This window comes from Musca vetustissima, unplaced genomic scaffold (genome assembly GCF_032173495.1).
Source record: "Musca vetustissima isolate MV318-11 ecotype Yass unplaced genomic scaffold, APGP_CSIRO_Mvet_v1 utg470, whole genome shotgun sequence".
Taxonomy (NCBI): domain Eukaryota; kingdom Metazoa; phylum Arthropoda; class Insecta; order Diptera; family Muscidae; genus Musca; species Musca vetustissima.
The window spans coordinates 63,866-84,189 of record NW_026880041.1 but is presented as its reverse complement, the minus strand read 5'-3'; the positions used below and the strand labels follow the sequence as shown (position 1 = coordinate 84,189).

General features: G+C 37.9%; 3 protein-coding genes across 3 annotated transcripts; 1 reads left to right on the top strand and 2 right to left on the bottom strand.

The window, feature by feature from the left end:
* Positions 1-1,344: 1,344 nt before the first annotated feature.
* On the bottom strand, positions 1,345-3,248 carry LOC133325318 (eukaryotic translation initiation factor 2D). Its single transcript, XM_061534103.1, has 3 exons — positions 2,991-3,248; positions 2,773-2,917; positions 1,345-2,705 (listed from the first exon to the last, which is right to left on the bottom strand). The coding sequence occupies exons 1-3, from the start codon at positions 3,246-3,248 to the stop codon at positions 1,345-1,347; spliced, it is 1,764 nt and encodes a 587-aa protein (XP_061390087.1).
* A 2,459-nt stretch (positions 3,249-5,707) lies between these two features.
* On the top strand, positions 5,708-11,989 carry LOC133325324 (plexin-A4). The gene has a single exon (XM_061534109.1). It carries the CDS (start codon positions 5,708-5,710, stop codon positions 11,774-11,776), a length of 6,069 nt encoding a protein of 2,022 aa, XP_061390093.1. The 3' UTR covers positions 11,777-11,989.
* Positions 11,990-15,259: 3,270 nt separating this feature from the next.
* Positions 15,260-16,344, bottom strand: LOC133325319 (phosphoglycerate mutase 2). Its single transcript, XM_061534104.1, has 3 exons — positions 16,128-16,344; positions 15,492-15,989; positions 15,260-15,430 (listed from the first exon to the last, which is right to left on the bottom strand). The coding sequence occupies exons 1-3, from the start codon at positions 16,318-16,320 to the stop codon at positions 15,264-15,266; spliced, it is 858 nt and encodes a 285-aa protein (XP_061390088.1). The 5' UTR covers positions 16,321-16,344; the 3' UTR covers positions 15,260-15,263.
* Positions 16,345-20,324: the final 3,980 nt, after the last annotated feature.

Below are 20,324 nucleotides of genomic sequence, written 5' to 3'. Positions count from 1 at the left end.
TCCAACCTTAATTTTAATTTCAAATTTTATGATTCCCGCTCACAGACAACCATATTTAGTACCATTAATTGTCCATAAGTACGAAATTCCAAAACTACCTTAATTCTGTAATTTTCCTTCCAATTTTAAGTTTTCCATCTCTAATCCAAATTGTACCAAATTGTGTACCATTTAGTACACATAATGACAAATTTTCCAAATTACCGACATATCTCAATCCTGCATTCTAGCTGTAATACTAATTCAAAATTTCAGAATCTCAGCCCTATCCGTTCACGCAAAAACAATTTGCAAACTATTTGGTACCATTTAGTACTTTTTGTTTCTATAATTAAGAATTTCCTAAACTACCTCAATCCTACACTCCAACAGGAATTTTAATTCCAAAATTCTGGAATCCAGCTCTATCCGCTCTCAAATAATCAAGTTGTACCAAATATAGTACCATTTAGTACACATAAGTACTCAAATTTCAGGATTTCAGCTCTATCCTCTCAAGCAAAATCCAAATTGTACTAAATTTGGTACAATATAATACTTTTCGTACCAATAAGTAACTACCTCAATCCTACACTCCAACAGTCATTTTTTCACAATTTGAAGACTCCAGCTCTATCTGTTCACCTAAATCTAACTTGCACCAAATTTAGTACTTTTCGTACACAAAAGTACGATTTTTTAAAGCTACTTCAACCTTGTGTTCCAACAGTAGTCCTGATTCCGATTTTCCGGATTCCATCTCTATACACTCAACTAAATACAAATAGTACCAAATTTAGTATCATTTTGTACTTTTTATACACATAAGTACGAATTTCTTAAGGCATTTCCATACATCAACACTACTTCCCAACCTGTATTCCATATAAAATTTCAAGATTCTAGCTATATATGTTATATATATACAATTAGAACTAAATTTAGTAATTTTTAGTACTTTTAGTACACTTATAGGTCGAATTTCCAAAAACCCTTTTGTACATGTTTCTAACTTTCCATCAGTGACCCACATTCCAAATTTCAGAATTCTAGCTCTTCCCGTTCGCCTAAAAATAAGGTACCATTTTTGGTACATTTACTTTTCGTACTTTTCGTACCGTTCTAGTTCGAATTTCCAAAAACCCAGCCTTATCTCACGCCTACACACCAACATCAACCCACACTCAAAATTTCAAGCTTCTAGCTTTAGCCGTTTCGTCTGGGCGATGATCTGTCAGTCACTCACTTAACACTAAGCTCTTTTATATATATAGATATACAACTACAATCTGTATCGTTTATTTATAACATACAATACATTTAAATATATACATGATACAGCATTAACAAATTATCAAGTTATTACTACTTCTTTTTGTGTTTCTTTCCGTCTTTGGCTAATTCCAGACCCAATATATTTTTAGGAGGGATTTTGTATTTTTCGGTTAGCAAGTTATATATAAACCTAACCTGGTTTCCTTGTATTTGAAGCAATTCTGCCTTCTGATTAGGTACTGATACAATAGTGGTACTAGCGGCAGCGCCCTGCTTGCATAATTTGATAAACTCTGGCAATATAATGCCATAAGCCTCAATGTTACTAACCAACGTCACCTTCTTGTTGCCCGATCTTGTAGCCAAAGACATTTGGATCATGGGTTTGTTGCTGGACACAGTGGTTGCCGTACACATTTTGTAAGAATGCTCCATTTGCGAGGTGACATGTGCAATTATGTTTGATAAAGTGGCGCTTTTTGATTTACAGATCGTTTGCAAACAGTCATCCAACAAATATGTCTTTGACTCATCACCGGTGTCTTTTGATAATGGCAAATTTTGCATATTTATGTATTCGCGAATAACTTTTTTAATTTTGGATGCCGGTATGCCTTCTCCTCGTTTATAATTTAATTTTGTAAAGAATGGCGCAGTGTTGTCAGTTACTGTGTATAACTCCATTAATTCGGAGTGAAATAACGCATTCTCCATTGTTCCCTCGCCATTTCCTGTCGGTTTCTTATAATCGGTAATAAAATTTACCAACTCTGGGTGTTCCAAATCAATGTACGTAATTTTATCAACTCCTTTGGTTTCCTCTTTTACGACAATGAAACCTTCGTCAATCATTTCATTGAGAAAATTTGACAGTTTTTTATATTTCGTTTTCTTGAGATCTATCGCCTGCTGTGCTTCAGGTACGACATAAAGTCGATAGAAGTTGCTTGTCAACAATGGTAATTGCAAAGATTTTCCATGGTTCTTCAGAGCTGACAGAAAAGCGTTCTTAAGTATTAGCTCAGGGCTAATAACATCGTTTGTATTTTCTTCATTATTGGTTGCTAATATGTTTTCGTTACCGTCGATAGTCTCCTTATTTTCAGGTGGCAAATTATCTGATGTTTCTTGAAGAGATTCATCCTTAATATTAAGATTATCGAGAGGAACAACCAGACGTTTTTCATTGTCCAAATTTTCGATTTTTACCTCCTCGTTTTTCTTTGGGTTTGTCTTTTTCCCCAGTTCGGGAAAGTCGTTCTCTGATAGAGTAGTTTTAAATTCCGGAACTTGCTGTGCCAGCTGTGGTTCGATGCCCCATAATTTATCGCCAAACAAATGTAAAATTTTTACGGCAACACCATGCCCTCCGCACATGTACAAATCTTCACTTGAACGGGGCAGATACCCAACACCAACAGCATACTTGTTTGATGTTAAATTCACAGCAACTGGAAATACATGAAACTGTATACGGTCACGTTTTTGTTCTTGCATACATCTACGAACGAATCTTACCCAGTTGACCCTTTTTGTAATGACCGTAAACAGACATGCCGCCTTTCCCATGAGTAACTACTCCCGGCAGCATCAAATCAGCTCCATTCTTCAATTTAGGCAAAACGGCCGGGTGGGTTGTGAAATATGGCAATAAATCATGTATCTGAAAGAATTTTTATGTTAGGTGTTCATGCGACATTATCGGAATAATCGGATTTAAACTTTCAAAGACTCACTTTCCACAATGCATATAAGGTTGGAACAAGTTTTTTCTCTTCATTTTCAAAGAAAAATGGTAATTTGTCTACACAGTAAACAGTCGTCTGAATTTCGCCGCTAGTTACCAATTTCAATACTGTTACATTCGATTTAGGCGGTATTAAAATGTCGCAATCAGTATCAGGATATTCGCTTGATAATCGAAGTCGCAACTTTTTTGCCTCTGAAGCTTTAAGTGGGGTATTGCTTTTTAATTTGAATGATTTAAGGAACATGGTATTGAGACTTTTATGTCTTTGTTTTTTGGTGTTTTAGGGATTACAGTTCGAGAACCCGTAGTTCATATTTACTGGTTACTTAAATAGAGTTAATTAATTGGCAACCGGATTGTTTGGCGATATATAATACAATAAATAGGTACTCATGATGCAATTATAAGGTGATGTATCAAAACAAAGGTGTTTATCTGTCAAATTTTTCCTTATAATATTTCAAATGGTTGGCAACACTGCACATCGAATTCAAGTAGAAATTGCCCACGTTGACAGTTAATCAAGACATCAACTGCGCTAAATGGACTACCTAATCATTGTGCCATGCAAAGTAAGATTTGCTTCCTCAAATTTACCCAGCAGGCAGATTGAGTAAATTGAATACGGGAGGACTTTTAATAAAGAAGAATTTCGCATTGTATGCATTCCCAATTTTCCTGTTGGGTGATTTTTAAAAACATAATTTGTCATATTGGCACTAGTATTACGTTGGAATCAAATCAGCTGGGTTTTGCTGCTACCTTTTATAATTTTGCCATGGGTTAACATATGAAAATACATTCAAAAATAGAGCGGTCCCTAAACTAAAAATTATATATGAGTTGTCATATCGGTATTAACATATGTAAAATTTGACAGTACATATGGCTCGTGTATCAAAGCCATTACTTGTTCACTATCAATATCTATGTATGGGTAGCTGATAACTAAATTTTTGTCAAAATATCGTTGTCATTCGTTGTTCGACCCTTAATTATGAAGTAATTACTTAGTTCCCCATGCAAAATTGTCTGAGCCAACACCGACTTTTGTACGTTGTTCAATTCGAATCACTCTCTGAATCACCAAGAATTTTGTGCCATCTCTAACAATTGGGAGAATTTATCGAAAATAAATTAATTTTGACAGCATGAAAAAATTTTCAAATTTTTCAAACATTTTCAGTAAAGTTGAAAATGATGAATGAAAAGTAACCACAATTCTAGTTTTTATATATGCAGAAGAATGTAAATTTTGTTGTCTACATAATGCAATATGCATTTCTTTCCCCTTGGTTCTAGTTAGCGTACAAAACGAGAAACAAAAGTGGGAAAACCAAAACAAAAATTCTCCAATTTTTTAAATGTGACATTTGAGTTGAGAAAATATAAAAATGTATTGAAAACAACAATATTTTCAGAAAAAATAGAAAACATGAATTAAAGGTAAAGAGATAGGGGTTGATATTATAGTCAGGAGAAAGAGAATTATTTTTTTATTTAGATCCATATGTGATTCACGCAAATATGTTACAATTTTGGTGTAAAACAAGAAAGTAAAGTTTGAAAAAAAACTCTGATGACATGAATTAAGAATAGTGTTGTATGAACGGGTTAATTCATGTACGTAATTCTGAGAGCGAACTACGTTGTTCGAATGTCCGTCAGAACATGGCATTACCTACATCTTTGAGATCATTTCATCATTTGGTTATATATACACATACTATAGCAACTTTTAAATTACTATTTTTTCACATTGTGGCTTGTTATGCCAAAGTCATTACAACTGTGTATGTGATGTTTTGAAAAATATACAAAAAAATATATTTTAAAATCCATTTGTTTAAATATGAATTTTACAACATTGGAAAGCATTAACATATATGTAATTTGTGAATGATTCAATATGTCAATCCCATTCCTAACCCTGACATTCCATTAATTTTTCGGGTTTTTAGGAAAATGTTAAATGTAGTGCCTAGTTATTGTACCTTGGGCCAGATTAATCAAGCTAAATTTAGACAAGAGTGGTAGTGTATACACTGCTTCACTACCTTCAGCAGTTTATTTCTGCAATCGATAGCTAATTTGTCAAATCAAATCTTTTCGATATTGTGTTATCATATTTCAGTGAATTAATGTTAAATATCCATTAACGCCGACAACATCAACGCCCGGCTCTGTTTAAAACACCCTTTTTTGAAGTATCTTATCTATTTTATATTACAAATTACAACAACACAGACGAAACGAGAAATACAGAAAATTTTTAAATTATCTCCAAAAAAATAGCAAATAGTTCTTTACAGTAAATGTTATTATCCTTAATAGTAGATTAATCGAGATTGTGAAATAAAACTTTATACAGAAAGGAAATGTGTCATTGATCCGAAAAGAAAGAAAAAAAGCATACATATAGATAAAATGCTTCGCCATAGCTGCATTAAGCGACAACGATAGATATGGGTAAGACAGTCAAAGTAATACATACACACGTACAGATATTAATGAAGTCCTTTTTTTCACGAGCAGATTTTTACAAATATATTGCGTTCTTTGACATAATCGTGAAACGAATCATTCATATCAGTACAACACAATCCCTAAAGCATTAAGTGTCCGAAAATAGGCGAACAGCACCAATCAACGTAAACCCAAATAATATATGTGACTGAGGAAATCAGTCTGTTGCATGAAAACATGAAGCTGGTTTATACATCCTGTCACACCATTATAATATTGACATTGCTTGCACAACATGTCTCCACCAGCATAGAAACTTACAATAGATTATCAAGTTCCACAGTAGGGAAACCAAAATCACTGGCTCAGTCCCCAGCTTTGGTGGGGGCGAGCAGCAGTATTGTCGAACTGTTCGACAGTGCTGCATACAAAGAGTTCGAGTCGGCCGCGTTAACATATGAAGATCCAAGTAATACATCGAGTCATTCATCGTCCAACCAATCACTGCCGTTTAATTTAGAAAATAAAACAAACAACTTCGGTGACTCTTCATCAACGCCGAGTGGCTCACTCACAGCCACAGAGAACGCGAATAAAACTGTTAACAACTTTATTACGAAAAAAGTTAAATTCGATACCCAATTGAATCACTTGGTTGTAGATACTGTGACGGGGCGTGTATACGTGGGTGGTGTAAATAACCTGTATCAACTATCGCCCGATTTGGAGATACACGAGAGCGTGAAGACCGGCCCAAAAAACGATTCGGTAGAGTGTTCGATATTAGATTGTCCTGCGCATGCGAAACGTAAACCCACCGATAACTACAACAAAGTTCTGCTTATTGATCGCGCCACTTCACGTCTGATCGTATGCGGCAGTTTATTCCAAGGAAATTGCACCGTTCACAACTTGCAGAATGTGTCCATAATTGAGCAGGAAGTGCAAGATGCTGTTGTGGCAAACGATGCCAACTCATCCACTGTAGCATTTATCGCCCCTGGACCACCCCAACATCCCCTGACTAATGTAATGTATGTGGGCGTCACGTATACGAATAATTCCCCTTATCGCAGTGAAATACCGGCTGTAGCTTCGCGATCGTTGGAGAAGAAAAATATGTTCCAAATAGCATCGTCGGCCGTGACAACTGGCACCAGAACATTTATCAATTCGTATGCCCGCGAAGGATATTTGGTCACATATGTATACGGGTTTAGTTCGGAGAAGTTTTCATATTTTTTAACTACACAGCTGAAGCACAATCATCACTCGAATCCCAAGGAATACATCACAAAACTTGTCCGTATCTGCCAAGAGGATTCAAATTACTACTCTTACACTGAAATTCCAGTCAACTGTATTAGCACAGACCAAGGCGGCACCAAGTACAACTTGGTACAAGCAGCCTATTTGGATAAGCCGAGTTCGGACTTGGCTGAAAGTTTATCAGTGACACCACAGGATGACGTCCTGTATGCTGTCTTTTCCGAGGGACGTGGGAACCAATCAACTGATAACTCTGCACTTTGTATATACTCATTGAAAGCTATACGTCGAAAATTTATGCAGAACATTAAATCGTGCTTTAATGGTGTTGGCTCTAGAGGTCTCGATTTCATCTCTCCCAATATGCCGTGCGTGCCAACAAAACTTCAAACTATTGGAGAAGACTTTTGTGGCCTCGACGTCAATTCTCCACTTGGAGGCGATCAGCCAATTACTGCTGTACCCGTATTGACGTTTAAGGACTATTTAACTTCGATTGCGGCAACGAGCTCCAGCGGTTACACAGTTGTCTTCATTGGAACTGGTAATGGGTATTTGAAGAAAATAGTTGTTGAATCCAACACTGTAGCCAATGAATATGCCGAGATACCCATTTCAGTTGGTTCTCCGATTCTCAAAGACATGCTATTTGACAATCAAAATATGCATTTGTATGTCATGTCCAGATCGCAGGTGGCAAAGGTCAAAGTATACGATTGCAGTGGCTACAGAACATGCGGCGAGTGTTTGGGGGCACACGACCCATATTGTGGTTGGTGTTCATTGGAAAATAAGTGTTCGCCACGATCTACCTGTCAAGATGATGTCAATGATCCACTTTATTGGATCAATTACAAGACGGGAAAATGTACCACAATAACGAGCGTAATGCCCCATCAATTGCAAAGGACCACTGCACGGACATTGGAACTAATTATTGACCACTTGCCACAACTTAAGGAAAACTTGGTGTGTGCATTTACCACGGAAGACAAGGCTCTGTTCACAAACGCCACAAAGAAAAGAAACGGTGTAAACTGCACAACACCACGAACGGATATGTTGCCACAGATTGGGCAGGGAAAACACCATTTTACGGCCAAATTATCGGTGCGCACACGAAACGGTCCGGATTTGGTATCGACAGATTTCACATTCTTCGACTGTAGTACACACTCGTCGTGTACTCGTTGTGTTTCTTCAGAATTCCCTTGTGATTGGTGTGTTGAAGCACATCGTTGTACACACGATACCGCTGAGAATTGCCGTAACGATATCCTTGTAACTGGCGTCAGTCGTATCGGTCCCAGCTACAGGTCTGGACCTGGTTTTTGTCCAACCATAAATGCTACAGGTGATGGAAGCGAAATCCTTGTAGCAGCAGGCACCAGCAAATCCATTAAAGTCAAGGTGCATATAATCGGCCAGTTCATCGTGCAAACGCGATTTGTGTGTCAATTTAACATCGAAGGACGCGTCACTAGTTTAAATGCTCAACTGTTGGGCGATACAATATACTGTGATAGTATGGAATTCCAATATACATCTCGCTCACCGAATTTAACGGCTACATTTGCCGTTATTTGGGGTGGTTCGAAGCCACTGGACAACCCGCACGACATACATGTTGTCATATACAGATGCCGCGATATGGCCGACAGCTGTGGCATGTGTTTAGCACTGGCACAGAAGTACAACTGCGGTTGGTGCTCTTCCACCAACACATGCGAGGTCGAAGAGCAGTGTAATAAGAACAACAACGAAGGCAAAACCGACTGGTTGAATCGAATGGAAACTTGTCCCAATCCTGAAATACATTACTTTTCGCCAAAAACTGGACCCTGGGAAGGTGGTACCAACATAACCATCCGAGGCATAAACTTAGGTAAGAAATTTTCCGATATTTACTCGGGAGTACGCATAGCGGGAATAAACTGCTCGCCCTTTGAAAAATTTTACGTGGATACGAAGGAAATTGTTTGCATAGTGGACAGTCCAGGGGAGCAAATGTATCGTAGTGGTCGCATTGTTGTACAAATCGGGGACTATCGTGGAGAATCCAAGGAGGACTATGAATTCGTTGATCCGAAGATATCATCATTTAGCCCCAGACATGGGCCGGTGTCTGGTGGAACTCAGATACGAATAATCGGTAAATATTTAAATTCAGGGTCACGCATACAAGCATTCATCAATGATCATTTGCCATGTGAGATTCTCAGCGTGGATGAAAATCAGGCTATTTGTAGTACATCGTCGTCGCCCGGCATCATAGAAGGGCGCCTGAAAATGGTCTTCGATAACGGACCAAGAGAATTTAACGAATATAATTTCAAATATGTGCTTGATCCCACCGTTGAGCAAGTATATTCCGGCACCACAGGTGGCCAAATAAAAGTTCCAAAAGGAATACCGGCGGGCGGCACTGAAATAACTGTCATCGGTACCCATTTCAATTATATACAGGCGCCGAGTATGTATGTGATCTACAAAAATAAAACGTTTCTCAGCCAATGTCTAGTTAAATCGTCAACGGAAATGATTTGCGATTCACCCACTGTAGAGACCAGTCCCGATGATATGTTGGACTCCGAGAATCCTCAGAAGTTAGAATACGGGTTCTTAATGGACCATGTTTTACAAGTACAGAACCTTTCAGCCAAACATAACAACTATTATGAATTGTATCCCAACCCAGTCTATTACAACTTTGAAGAACGTGTCAAGTACTATAAGAGCGAATATTTGACAATTAACGGTCGCCATTTAGATCGGGCGTGTAGCGAAAGCGATGTAAAAGTTTTTATTGGTAAAAAATTGTGCAATATAACATCGTTGTCGCGGCAGCAACTGACGTGTCGTCCTCCACTAGAACCGTTTGGCGGTGACAATTACGACTCGGACGATGACAGTGGTCCAGATAGCAAGGACAGCTCTGGCCCGGAGGTAGTGGTGCGCATTGGACGCTCGCTAGAGTATCGAATTGGAGTATTAAGCTATGCCTCGCCGAATATCATGGACGATTTGGGCAAAAATGCCTTTGTTGTCGTTGTATCCGGAGTCGTACTTCTGCTTTTGATATTCGTAGCACTATTGGTTGCTTACAAGAAGAAGACATCGGAGTCGAATCGGGTTCTTAGAAACATGCAGGAACAAATGGACATTTTGGAGTTACGAGTGGCAGCAGAATGCAAAGAAGCATTTGCCGAATTGCAAACAGAAATGACAGATCTCACGGGAGACCTAACATCAGGCGGTATACCGTTCCTCGACTATTGTACTTATGCCATGAAAATCTTGTTTCCGAATCACGAGGATCACATTGTTCTCCAATGGGAACGGCCCGAGTTGTTGCGCAAGGAAAACGGTTTGCGGCTATTCGGTAAGCTAATCATGAATAAGACATTCTTGTTACTGTTTATTAGAACCCTTGAATCCAACCGATATTTCTCGATGAGAGAACGGGTCAATGTTGCGTCGCTGATTATGGTTACCTTACAATCGAAGTTGGAGTACTGCACGGATATTTTGAAAACACTGTTGAGCGATTTGATTGAAAAGTGTATTGAGGGAAAGAGCCACCCAAAGCTGTTATTAAGGAGGACGGAGAGTGTTGCTGAAAAAATGTTGAGCGCATGGTTCACTTTCCTTCTGTACAAATTTCTAAAGGAGTGTGCTGGGGAGCCGCTGTACATGCTCTTCCGTGCTGTCAAAGGTCAAGTAGACAAGGGCCCAGTGGACGCATGTACATATGAAGCTCGGTACTCGCTGAGTGAGGAGAAACTTATTCGACAGCTTATTGATTTCAGACCCATGACGGTCTATGCCAGCATAATACAGCAACCAATATTTTGCAACAATGTGGAGATGTTGCCAACGCACACTGAGAACGTGCCAGTCAAAGTTTTAGATTGCGACACCATAGGACAAGTTAAAGAGAAGTGCTTGGACACGATTTATCGGAACATACCGGCTAGTCAAAAACCAAGAAAGGACGACTTGGATCTAGAATGGCGTACTGGGGCTACCGGTCGTGTAATTCTGTACGATGAAGATACCACTTCCAAGACCGAAAACGAGTGGAAGAAACTAAACACGCTCCAACATTACAATGTCCCAGATGGCGCTGCACTCAGCTTAGTTCCCAAGCAAAGTTCTATTTATAACTTCTCTATTTTGTCAGACAAGAACGAAAAATCGCATAAATACGAAACCTTAAATCTCTCCAAATACACATCATCTTCGCCAACATTTAGCAGGGCTGGCAGTCCCCTCAATAATGACATGCACGAAAATGGCATTAAGTACTGGCATCTGGTTAAACATCACGACAACGATGTCCAGAAGGAGGGTGAACGTGTCAACAAACTAGTTTCCGAAATCTACTTGACTCGCCTTCTGGCCACCAAAGGCACATTGCAAAAGTTTGTCGATGATCTTTTCGAAACAATTTTCAGTACAGCCCATCGTGGTTCCGCATTGCCATTAGCTATTAAGTACATGTTCGACTTCCTTGATGACCAAGCCCTCTTGCATGGCATCACTGATCCCGAGGTTGTGCACACTTGGAAAAGCAATAGTTTACCACTACGTTTCTGGGTGAATCTCATAAAAAATCCTAATTTCGTTTTTGACATACACAAATCGAATATTGTCGATTCATGTCTATCCGTTGTCGCACAAACGTTCATGGACTCATGCTCCACATCCGATCACAGGTTGGGCAAGGATTCGCCCAGCTCAAAGCTGCTCTACGCAAAAGACATTCCCGAATATCGCAAATGGGTTGATCGCTACTACCACGACATTCGAGAAATGCCGCCGATATCCGATCAGGATATGAACGCCATGCTGGCCGAGGAGTCGCGCCTTCACACATCCGAGTTCAACACGAATTGCGCTCTGCACGAACTCTACACCTATGTGGTCAAATATAATGAACAATTGGCCGTCACATTGGAGGAGGACGAGTTCTCCCAGAAGCAGCGTCTTGCCTACAAACTAGAACAAGTCCACAACATCATGTCAGCCGAGTAATAACTCCTCTGCCCGGGCAAAGTGAAAACTACTATATTTTGTAATATGTAATCATTAACAATTAAGCAAAGTAAAATATTAAACTAATTGGTGTTCAACATTTTTTAATAAGCAGAGAAAACGTATTGCAAAAATACCGAGTAATAAAAGTCAATCTTGAAAACAAATTCAAATTGTAACTCCCAATTTGGGCTCAATAAAAATAAAAACCAACCGCATATTGATATTCAAAACATATTTAAGTATTAATCGATGTCAAGTACTTTTTGTTGTATATTTTCTCATTTTTGTACGAAAATGCCATATACATTTTCGACCATTTATACATACATCATTTAAAAATGTAATTTTCGATCACGTCTGCCCAACAAGAAGCTCTCTTGGATTTCCAACTAACATAAGTAACAAACGAATCTTGCAGTGAAAGTGAACCATATCGCTCATCTCATAATGCTCGACTTCTGATGTAGGTTAACGATGTTTGTTGCATTGTTGTATCTACACACTGCCGCACTCACATTTCCATGCAAACATACAATTATGTGTTGTACTCGAAAACTACGCTTTATTCTTGTTGGACAGACCTAAAATTAATAATAAATAGACACGTACGAAATCATAACTATAATTTTAAAGGATAATAAATAATAATAAATGTATTACGAATATAATTTATAAACTATTGATGTTTCCATATTCCATAACTAAGCCTAAGCCACATAATAACAAACAGACATATCTCGAACAAAAATACATTCATGAAACATGTGAAACAAAAACAAAAATTGTATGTAACTGCTTGTGTTTATGTGTTCATGTGCGCATGTCTTTGCTCTGTGTTGCAGACATATGTATACCTAGTGGTGCATTGATAACAATAGCTGGGTTAATAAATTGGCACAAATGTGTTGCCATTGCGAAGAGCAGTGCACCACCACCCACGCTGACGGTGTGTAGGATTTGTTTTTTTGATATTAGACATTTAGTTAAAGGAAGCTAAAGGTTTTAACTACAATAGTCACCTGTAGTGTTGAATATAGTATACTGTCGTGTTTATACGGCATGTAAGTGTATTCTGAATTTGATTTTTAAATACCACAAATCTGTTGTTAAATATTCTATTCTTTTTGTGCATTTCTCGACCGTTCTGATATCATTATGAATGGGGATGCTGTGTTAGCATTGATCTTATCCCAGTTTGTCTTCCGAGAGTTCCAGTAAGGTTTCTGTTTTTCTCTGGAGGTGGTAATCTGGAAATTTATCATCCTATGATTCGAAAAGGAGTACCAATGCTGTTCATTTCTTCAGCAGGTAGCATACCTCCGTCCAGGGGGGTCAGAAACCTCGTACGGTAGGTTACCACTGTCGTCATATCACTGTGATCCAAACACACAGGCATATTGGCCACAAACACTTATAACATATCTATAAATGGACATTTTTAAATTTTTGGCGGGTTTATTGTATATTTTGAACTAAAAAATATAAACCCAGACATTTTTTAATATCAACTTTCTGCAATAGTTTATTCGTGGTTACAAATTGCTTATGCCTGTACAATGTCAAAAATATAATTAAAGTCAAATTAAATCAAACTTTTATTATGGCATTATTTTAAAAATCATTCAAAAATTAAGTAATAAAATATGGATACATTTGTATTTTTTATCTTCTTCAGTTGTATTATTAACTATCATATCATTTATTCGACGAGATTTGCTCGGAGGCATTCAAAAGTTACTTGTTATTTGTAACTGGGAAACTCTTCATGAATGTTATTTATATGTATTATTATTTTATAGCAATGCAGCTTTTTACAGCTCACTCTTATTTTTTTTTTTTTTTTTTTTTTTGAGATTCCTCTTAATTAGAAAGTAGTAAGTTCAAATTTTATTTTTTTCTAAAAATAACCTATTTGAAAACAACAAAAGTGGTTTATTCTGTTATAAATTCATCCCTTGCTGGTATTCATTTTTTGTTTTTTCTGTTTTCGACACCTCTTTTTATTTTTTAGCGGACATTTCGATCGATCGAAATGTCCGCCCGATCGAAACAACTCGATATGGACTGTAATATTGTTCCCCCTGTTAATTCGGCAGTAAAAGGCCCCACACACTATACGTCATGCCAATGAACCTTTTGTGTATATGTGAGATTTACTGGTGTGAACTAGCAGGGACAAAGTTGGTAATATCGAAGGTAAGACAAAACATAGGCTTATCAGAAAAAATATGGGTATAATCATTTAGAAATTGGAAGGTTTTGCGGTCATGTTTAACAATTTCTAACCTGCTTCCCTTATTCTTTATTTTATTTTCAAATTCATCATGCCTAGTCTTTCGACATTTCAAAGAACTCTCGACATTTCAAAGTACTCTCTTTCTTTGCGATTTTTCTACTATAGATGTTTTTTCTTTTTGATTAAAGACAGACGAACCTGACCGAGGGTTAAAATGAAAATTGCTATTTTTTAAACTCTGCGCCTTTATATGATCTTAAATACAACATTTTTTTTTCCGACAAAAAATTTTTTGACCCTGAAAGGGTTAAGGTGGTAAACTACAGTCTTCTCTACCTTACGCCTTGGTGGACAATGCCATACTTTCCTCACTAATAAATAGTTTTTTTTTTATAAAAACTATAAACTGGAATTCAGTCTGACTATTTCGCAAAAACAAAATAATATGAATTAACATTTGTGAGCATTTTCATCGTTAGTATTACGTATATTTGTAGAAAGTTCGTTATAACCAAATCAAAATATATGACAATTGAATGTTAGGACCGAATAAATAGGTCATTATAAAGAAAGTTCGTTAGTTCGCGATAAGAGTAAAGATTTGTACGAAAAATATGTCTTGAAACTTCGGGACCAGGAAATGTGTTCGCTATAAAAAAGTTCGTTATAACCGGTGTCGTTACAAGCGTACTCGACTGTATTATTATCCAATAAGAATGCAGTTACAGAATAAAATGTTATCGAGTTTTTGTGGTTAAACATTCGAAATAAGGAAATGAATCCCATACAACGTAATGTTTATAATATATTCACATTTAGCTGGTTATTTTCCCAGTAACATTTACTCGGTAAGTTTCAGAGAGTAAGTTTTACCGAGTTAACCTACTTTTCGATGATTTATTTTACATATATTCAATAGAATTGACAATTTAAGTCCACTAGATTAATGAAATCCAGTACAACAAGTGCGTCTCTTATGAATTCCCGAACATGTCCAACAAATATTAACGTTTTCGTTTCCTTGAACAAAATGATACTACCAGAGAACAATTTAAGCAACATATGTTTTTTTTTTATTTTTCTACATTAAATACAATCTACGTATTTAACAATGTATACATTCATATGTTCGAATTTGCCTACAACAGAGGTACAACGTATTACGTTATTATGGACTATCCTCTTACATTTCGAAAAAAATACAATACATAGCTCATTATACACAACTAAATGCCATCTTTCGATTTTTTACTTAGCTTTACCCTGTGCTGCAACGGCCTCGATAGCTTTTTTTACCGTCTCTTCATCTCCCAGGAATTTCATAGATACAACAGGTTTAAAGTTCTCGTCCAGTTCGTAAACAAATGGAATGCCTGTGGGCAAGTTCAGGCCCATAATAGCATCCTCAGACATATCTATAATTCAAAAGAATGTGTCATCATATTGAAATCTCTCGGGAAAAATGCAAGCACTTACTGTCTAAATGTTTAACAATACCACGCAAGCTGTTACCATGGGCAGCAATCATGACGGTTTTTCCCTCCTTAAGTTGAGGAATAATGACATCGTTCCAATAGGGCAAAGTACGTTCAATTGTGAGCTTCAACGATTCAAACATTGGAAATTCTTCCTTTTTGGGCTCGTTAGCATAACGAGGATCATTGACAATGGCATCATAGTAAGGATGTCCAGGTTCCATCGGTGGTGGGGGAGTATCGAAGCTGCGGCGCCAGATTTTAACCTGATCTTCTCCATATTTTGCTGCAGTTTCGGCCTTATTTAATCCAGTCAGACCGCCATAATGACGTTCGTTAAGACGCCATGTCTTAAAAACAGGTATGTCACTTTGGCCACTTTTAGCCAAAATTGTATTAAGAGTAATTTGAGCTCGCTTCAGTACAGATGTATGGGCGACATCGAACTTAAGACCAGCTGCTTTAACAGCTTCCCCTGCAGCTTCGGCTTCCTTTTTACCTATAATTGTTAAAAACTTTCCATGAATACCTTCACTTTTCATTTAATAAACGCTTTTGAAAGCGTATTCCACTATGCATTTCTCCTTATGATACAATACATATCTGTCCATTTCATAATGTTTTCTTCTGTTCTTACCGTTTTCGCTTAAATCTGAATCAAACCATCCACAGAATTGGTTTTTTAAATTCCACTCCGACTCTCCATGTCTGACCATAACAATCTTGTATTTTCCAGCCATATTTGCAGTGAACAATCTTCGACAGGCAGCACGAATATCACCTCTAACTGAAATATGAGATAGGAATAATGTTCTAGTCGGTCCTACCATCAATTGGGATATGACCTTTGAAAAAAACAAGGTCATCACAGTACATAGCCGGATATAGATTTGTTACCGCCGTGATTATTTTTACAGGGTGTGTTCGTTTAAGTGGGATGAAATATATAGATATATACTGGCTGAAATTTATTTAAAACTGTTTGGTACTCTTTTGAAAACACATTTCTTTTTTTTTAACTGCAGGGTTTATTCACAAGGTTAATGAATTTTATGTCTTTGGGGAATAATTTATGAGGCGATTGATATTATATCAATAAAATAACCAGCTTCAGTATGCGTTGGCAGTTTTTAACGTTAATTCTCGAAAAAAACAATGAACATGGTACAATTATTCAAAGTAGGCCATATCAACTTATTTATTACATTTTTTCATATTTGTGGTTTGTTATGCCGTATGCAAAATGTGTGACAATATGTTTAATATTTTTAAACATGTATTCTAAACCCCATTTTTTTAAAGATGAATTTTACAACATTGGTAGGAAGACAAATATAAACTGATTCATTCCACAAATTTTAAATTTCTTCCCTGCGGACCTTGCAAAATGCATATTTCAAATGACGAATCCATCGTCATTTATTTTAAACAATGCACGAAAACTCCATGCTATGCTATACAATAATGTTTTAGTGCCATAAAGTAAAGTACTTTTATCATTAAATGAGTCGCTCGGTGCTTATAGATTATCTACACTTTTTGAGAATCATACTTATAATAACATTTCTGAATAATAAAGATAGTTGATATATATTTGAAATTATACTATTAAAGGAATTTTAGAAACAGTATATATCATCAGATTTCTCAACTTTTCATTTTATAGAGTTAACCGATATGTGAACGCTGTAATGATTTTTTTTTGGTTTTAAAAAGTTTAAACTTGGCCAATTTCCAGATAACGCCACAACAAGCAATCGGGAGGGTTCCGCTAGGTCGTTAATGTTTAGAGCAGGTGTTTACAAGTTAAATTTGATCTTGTGCAAAAATTCAGCAATGACAGGAAGATTTTTAATCCCATGTTTGTTGATGAAATCCACAGTGGATCTTGAGCTCCGCATATAGTGATTAGAATTTCTTTCCGACGAGAAGCGATGGCACTGAAATAGGATATGGTCGACATTTTCCTCAGTGCAACAAGTTTCACAGAGGGCAGAAGGAACTGCTTTCATTCTTTCCAAGGTGGCATTGCAAAAGGCGTGGTTTGTGACAACTCTGTTGAGTGTTTTTGTATCCAAAGGGGTAGATGTGGTATTGTGGAACCATGGTCGTTTGGTGACTTCAGGGAAGATTGTGAAGTAATGGGAGGAGCCGGACAATCCTCTTTCTTTATACTCATTTGCCCATTCTATCCACAGGTCGTGAGTTATATGGTTAATTGCGTCAGAGATAGTCAAGGGTGTCTCAATCTGCGAGCCAATCTCTCTCGCCATTCTTGCGGCTTGATCAACTGTTTCATTAAGTGGGATACTACAGTGCCCCGGGATATGATGCAATTCAATCTCCTCAAAGTGTTCCGAAGCTAGCCAATTAATTCTGTCAACAAGATAATTTCCCCTCTGATTGTTTTTTATTGCTACAAGACCACTAAGACAGTCACAAAGAATGGCTAATTTTCGAATTTGATTGTTAGCTGCATATTCAAGTGCTTTGACTATTGCTATAAGTTCAGCCGACATTGAGGACAATGCCAGGTCCCCGAAATACGAGAACACAATACCAGGGCCTTCATGAATAAAGGCCGAGCCAGAGAAGTCGGAAAAAACGGAACCATCTGTGAAGAAAATTTCAAAACCTTTGTTTTTTAACTGATTTATTTTTTCATTATATAATTGCCCAATTATCAAAGAATCCGCGTCAGCCTTCTTTGTAACTATTCCCTTGAAAAACACGTCATCAACCACTATAATCTGGGTACCCGTTCCTAATGGGGAAGTTTTCCCGACTTTTTGGAGAATATCTTTGAATTTTGTGTGTACTCTAAAAATGCCAGTGTTAATAAGATGGGACAGATTCCCGAGGGTATTTACAATAGGTCGCTTATATGCATAGGACTTCACCAATTCTTTTGCTGCCGTGAGACAAAATCTATAATTTGGAGGTAGCTCTGCCGACAAGTGGTAGAGACATGGGACCGGCGTTGATCTTATTAAGCCAAGAGATTTTCTCAAACAGTTGTTGATCGAGGTCTTAATTTTATTAACGGAACCTTTGTCAGCATTGGCAAGGGCCGCAGATGCATATTCTAACTTGGACCTAACACATGCCCTGTAAAGGCGCAGGGATTTACGTGGATCTATGCCCCTGTTACAACCACCTAAGATATTTAAATACCTGTTTTTCTTTTCTACCTCTGAAAGGACATTTTGAACATGTTCCTTTGCGGAGTTATTGGATGCCACAAAGTAGCCTAAGTACTTAATTTTGTTTACCTGCTCAATACCAACTCCGTTCTGAACCAGATTCAGGTTTCGAACTCTCCTATTAAAATGGACTGCAGACGTTTTACTAATATTAAAGCGAAGGTTAATCTCCCCGCACCGAGCAGCGAATTCATCAATCTTCGAATCCAAAATGCATCTGGCGGATTCAAAGTCCCTATGGTAAACCAACAGAAAGAAATCATCTGCGTATTGGAATAAAATGCAATTATCAGACTGAATAGCATGTAATGAAATTGTGTATGCATTAAAAAGAATTGGGCTTAACGCACTTCCCTGAGCTAGACCACCGCTGACGGAGACGACGCGAGAACCAAGGACGAGATTCCTCCTGTGGAGGAAATCTACAATCCACGAGGTAATCGCGCCATTCACCCCCAGGTCATCCAGTTTTGATTTCAATATATCCGCCCTCACACAGTCATAGGCCTTTTCAACATCGACACAGAAACCTAACACTTGGAAACCCCTCGATTTTAACGCATAGACCGTATTGATTAGGTCGTTAATACACATGGAAGTAGAGTGGCCCGGTCTAAACGCATATGACCGGGCAGGGAACACGTGATTTGCTTCGAGAAAACTTTGAGTTAATTCCTTCAACATTGATTCAAGGCATTTAAGAGGCACCGAAAGAAGAGAGATTGGCCTGTAATTTTCTAACTTGGTGGGGTCCTTTCCCTGTTTTGGGATTGGCGAGATTTTAATATTCCTCCAGTCATCTGGAATTTTGCCACTTGACCAAACACTACACAGGATATCGAAGAAAGCCACAAGCGCCGAGTGAGACAGACTTCTTAAATGCTCATAGGATATTTGATCCAACCCTGGGGCTGAGTTGGAGCTTCTCGACTGTAAAAAACGTTGAAAGGTCTCAAAAGAGAGAAATGATGGAGAAAGGCGACCTAAAGTCGGAATCCCAGGATCCCCCGCCAGGTCCACAGTAGAATCCACATCCGGGGCCAAAACAGGTTCCTCAGGAGCATCATCATCGGAGTTGGCAATAGAATTCTCCAGGGACACAACCCTGGAGACCTCCACTGGCGCCCCGTGAGACTCCCCCGCGTCAATCCTGCATCCGCCCAAGACATCGATCCCCCCAGGCCCATCGGAAGACATAGAAGCTATACTAAGCTCATCCGTATCAGGTTGGTGTACAGCGGATGTATCCGAGGTGGAGGCAGAAGCCAATAAATTAAGAAATTGTCCTTTCTGATCTTCATCCCATGTGTGATTAATACTTTTAGGCTGCTTGTACTTGCGTACATTTCTAATCGTTCTCCAGAAATGTTTGGTGGAAGTACTACTGGAGAGTTCATTAACCACCGATTCAAAGTTCTCAACTTTACAATCTTGTACCTTTTTACGAAGAGTATCTTCTGCCTCTGTAAAAGTCCTTAAGTCTTGTAGGGTCCTGCTTTTAAAATATTTAGCCTTTGCAGCCTGTCTTAACCTAAACAGCTTTTCTATTTCTTTATTCCACCACATTTTCGGGACATATTTATTCTGTGCATCTATTGTAATTGTGTTTTTTTTAACAATCTCACGAACCT

Coding starts and splice junctions, on each gene's coding strand:
- LOC133325319 (XM_061534104.1), bottom strand. CDS start 16,320: ATGGTAGGACCGACTAGAACATTATTCCTATCTCATATTTCAGTTAGA. Junction 15,990..16,127: donor TTCAGATTTAAGCGAAAACG/GTAAGAACAGAA, acceptor TAACAATTATAG/GTAAAAAGGAAGCCGAAGCT. Junction 15,431..15,491: donor TATTGTTAAACATTTAGACA/GTAAGTGCTTGC, acceptor TTTGAATTATAG/ATATGTCTGAGGATGCTATT.
- LOC133325318 (XM_061534103.1), bottom strand. CDS start 3,248: ATGTTCCTTAAATCATTCAAATTAAAAAGCAATACCCCACTTAAAGCT. Junction 2,918..2,990: donor CCTTATATGCATTGTGGAAA/GTGAGTCTTTGA, acceptor AAATTCTTTCAG/ATACATGATTTATTGCCATA. Junction 2,706..2,772: donor TTACAAAAAGGGTCAACTGG/GTAAGATTCGTT, acceptor ATGTATTTCCAG/TTGCTGTGAATTTAACATCA.
- LOC133325324 (XM_061534109.1), top strand. CDS start 5,708: ATGAAGCTGGTTTATACATCCTGTCACACCATTATAATATTGACATTG.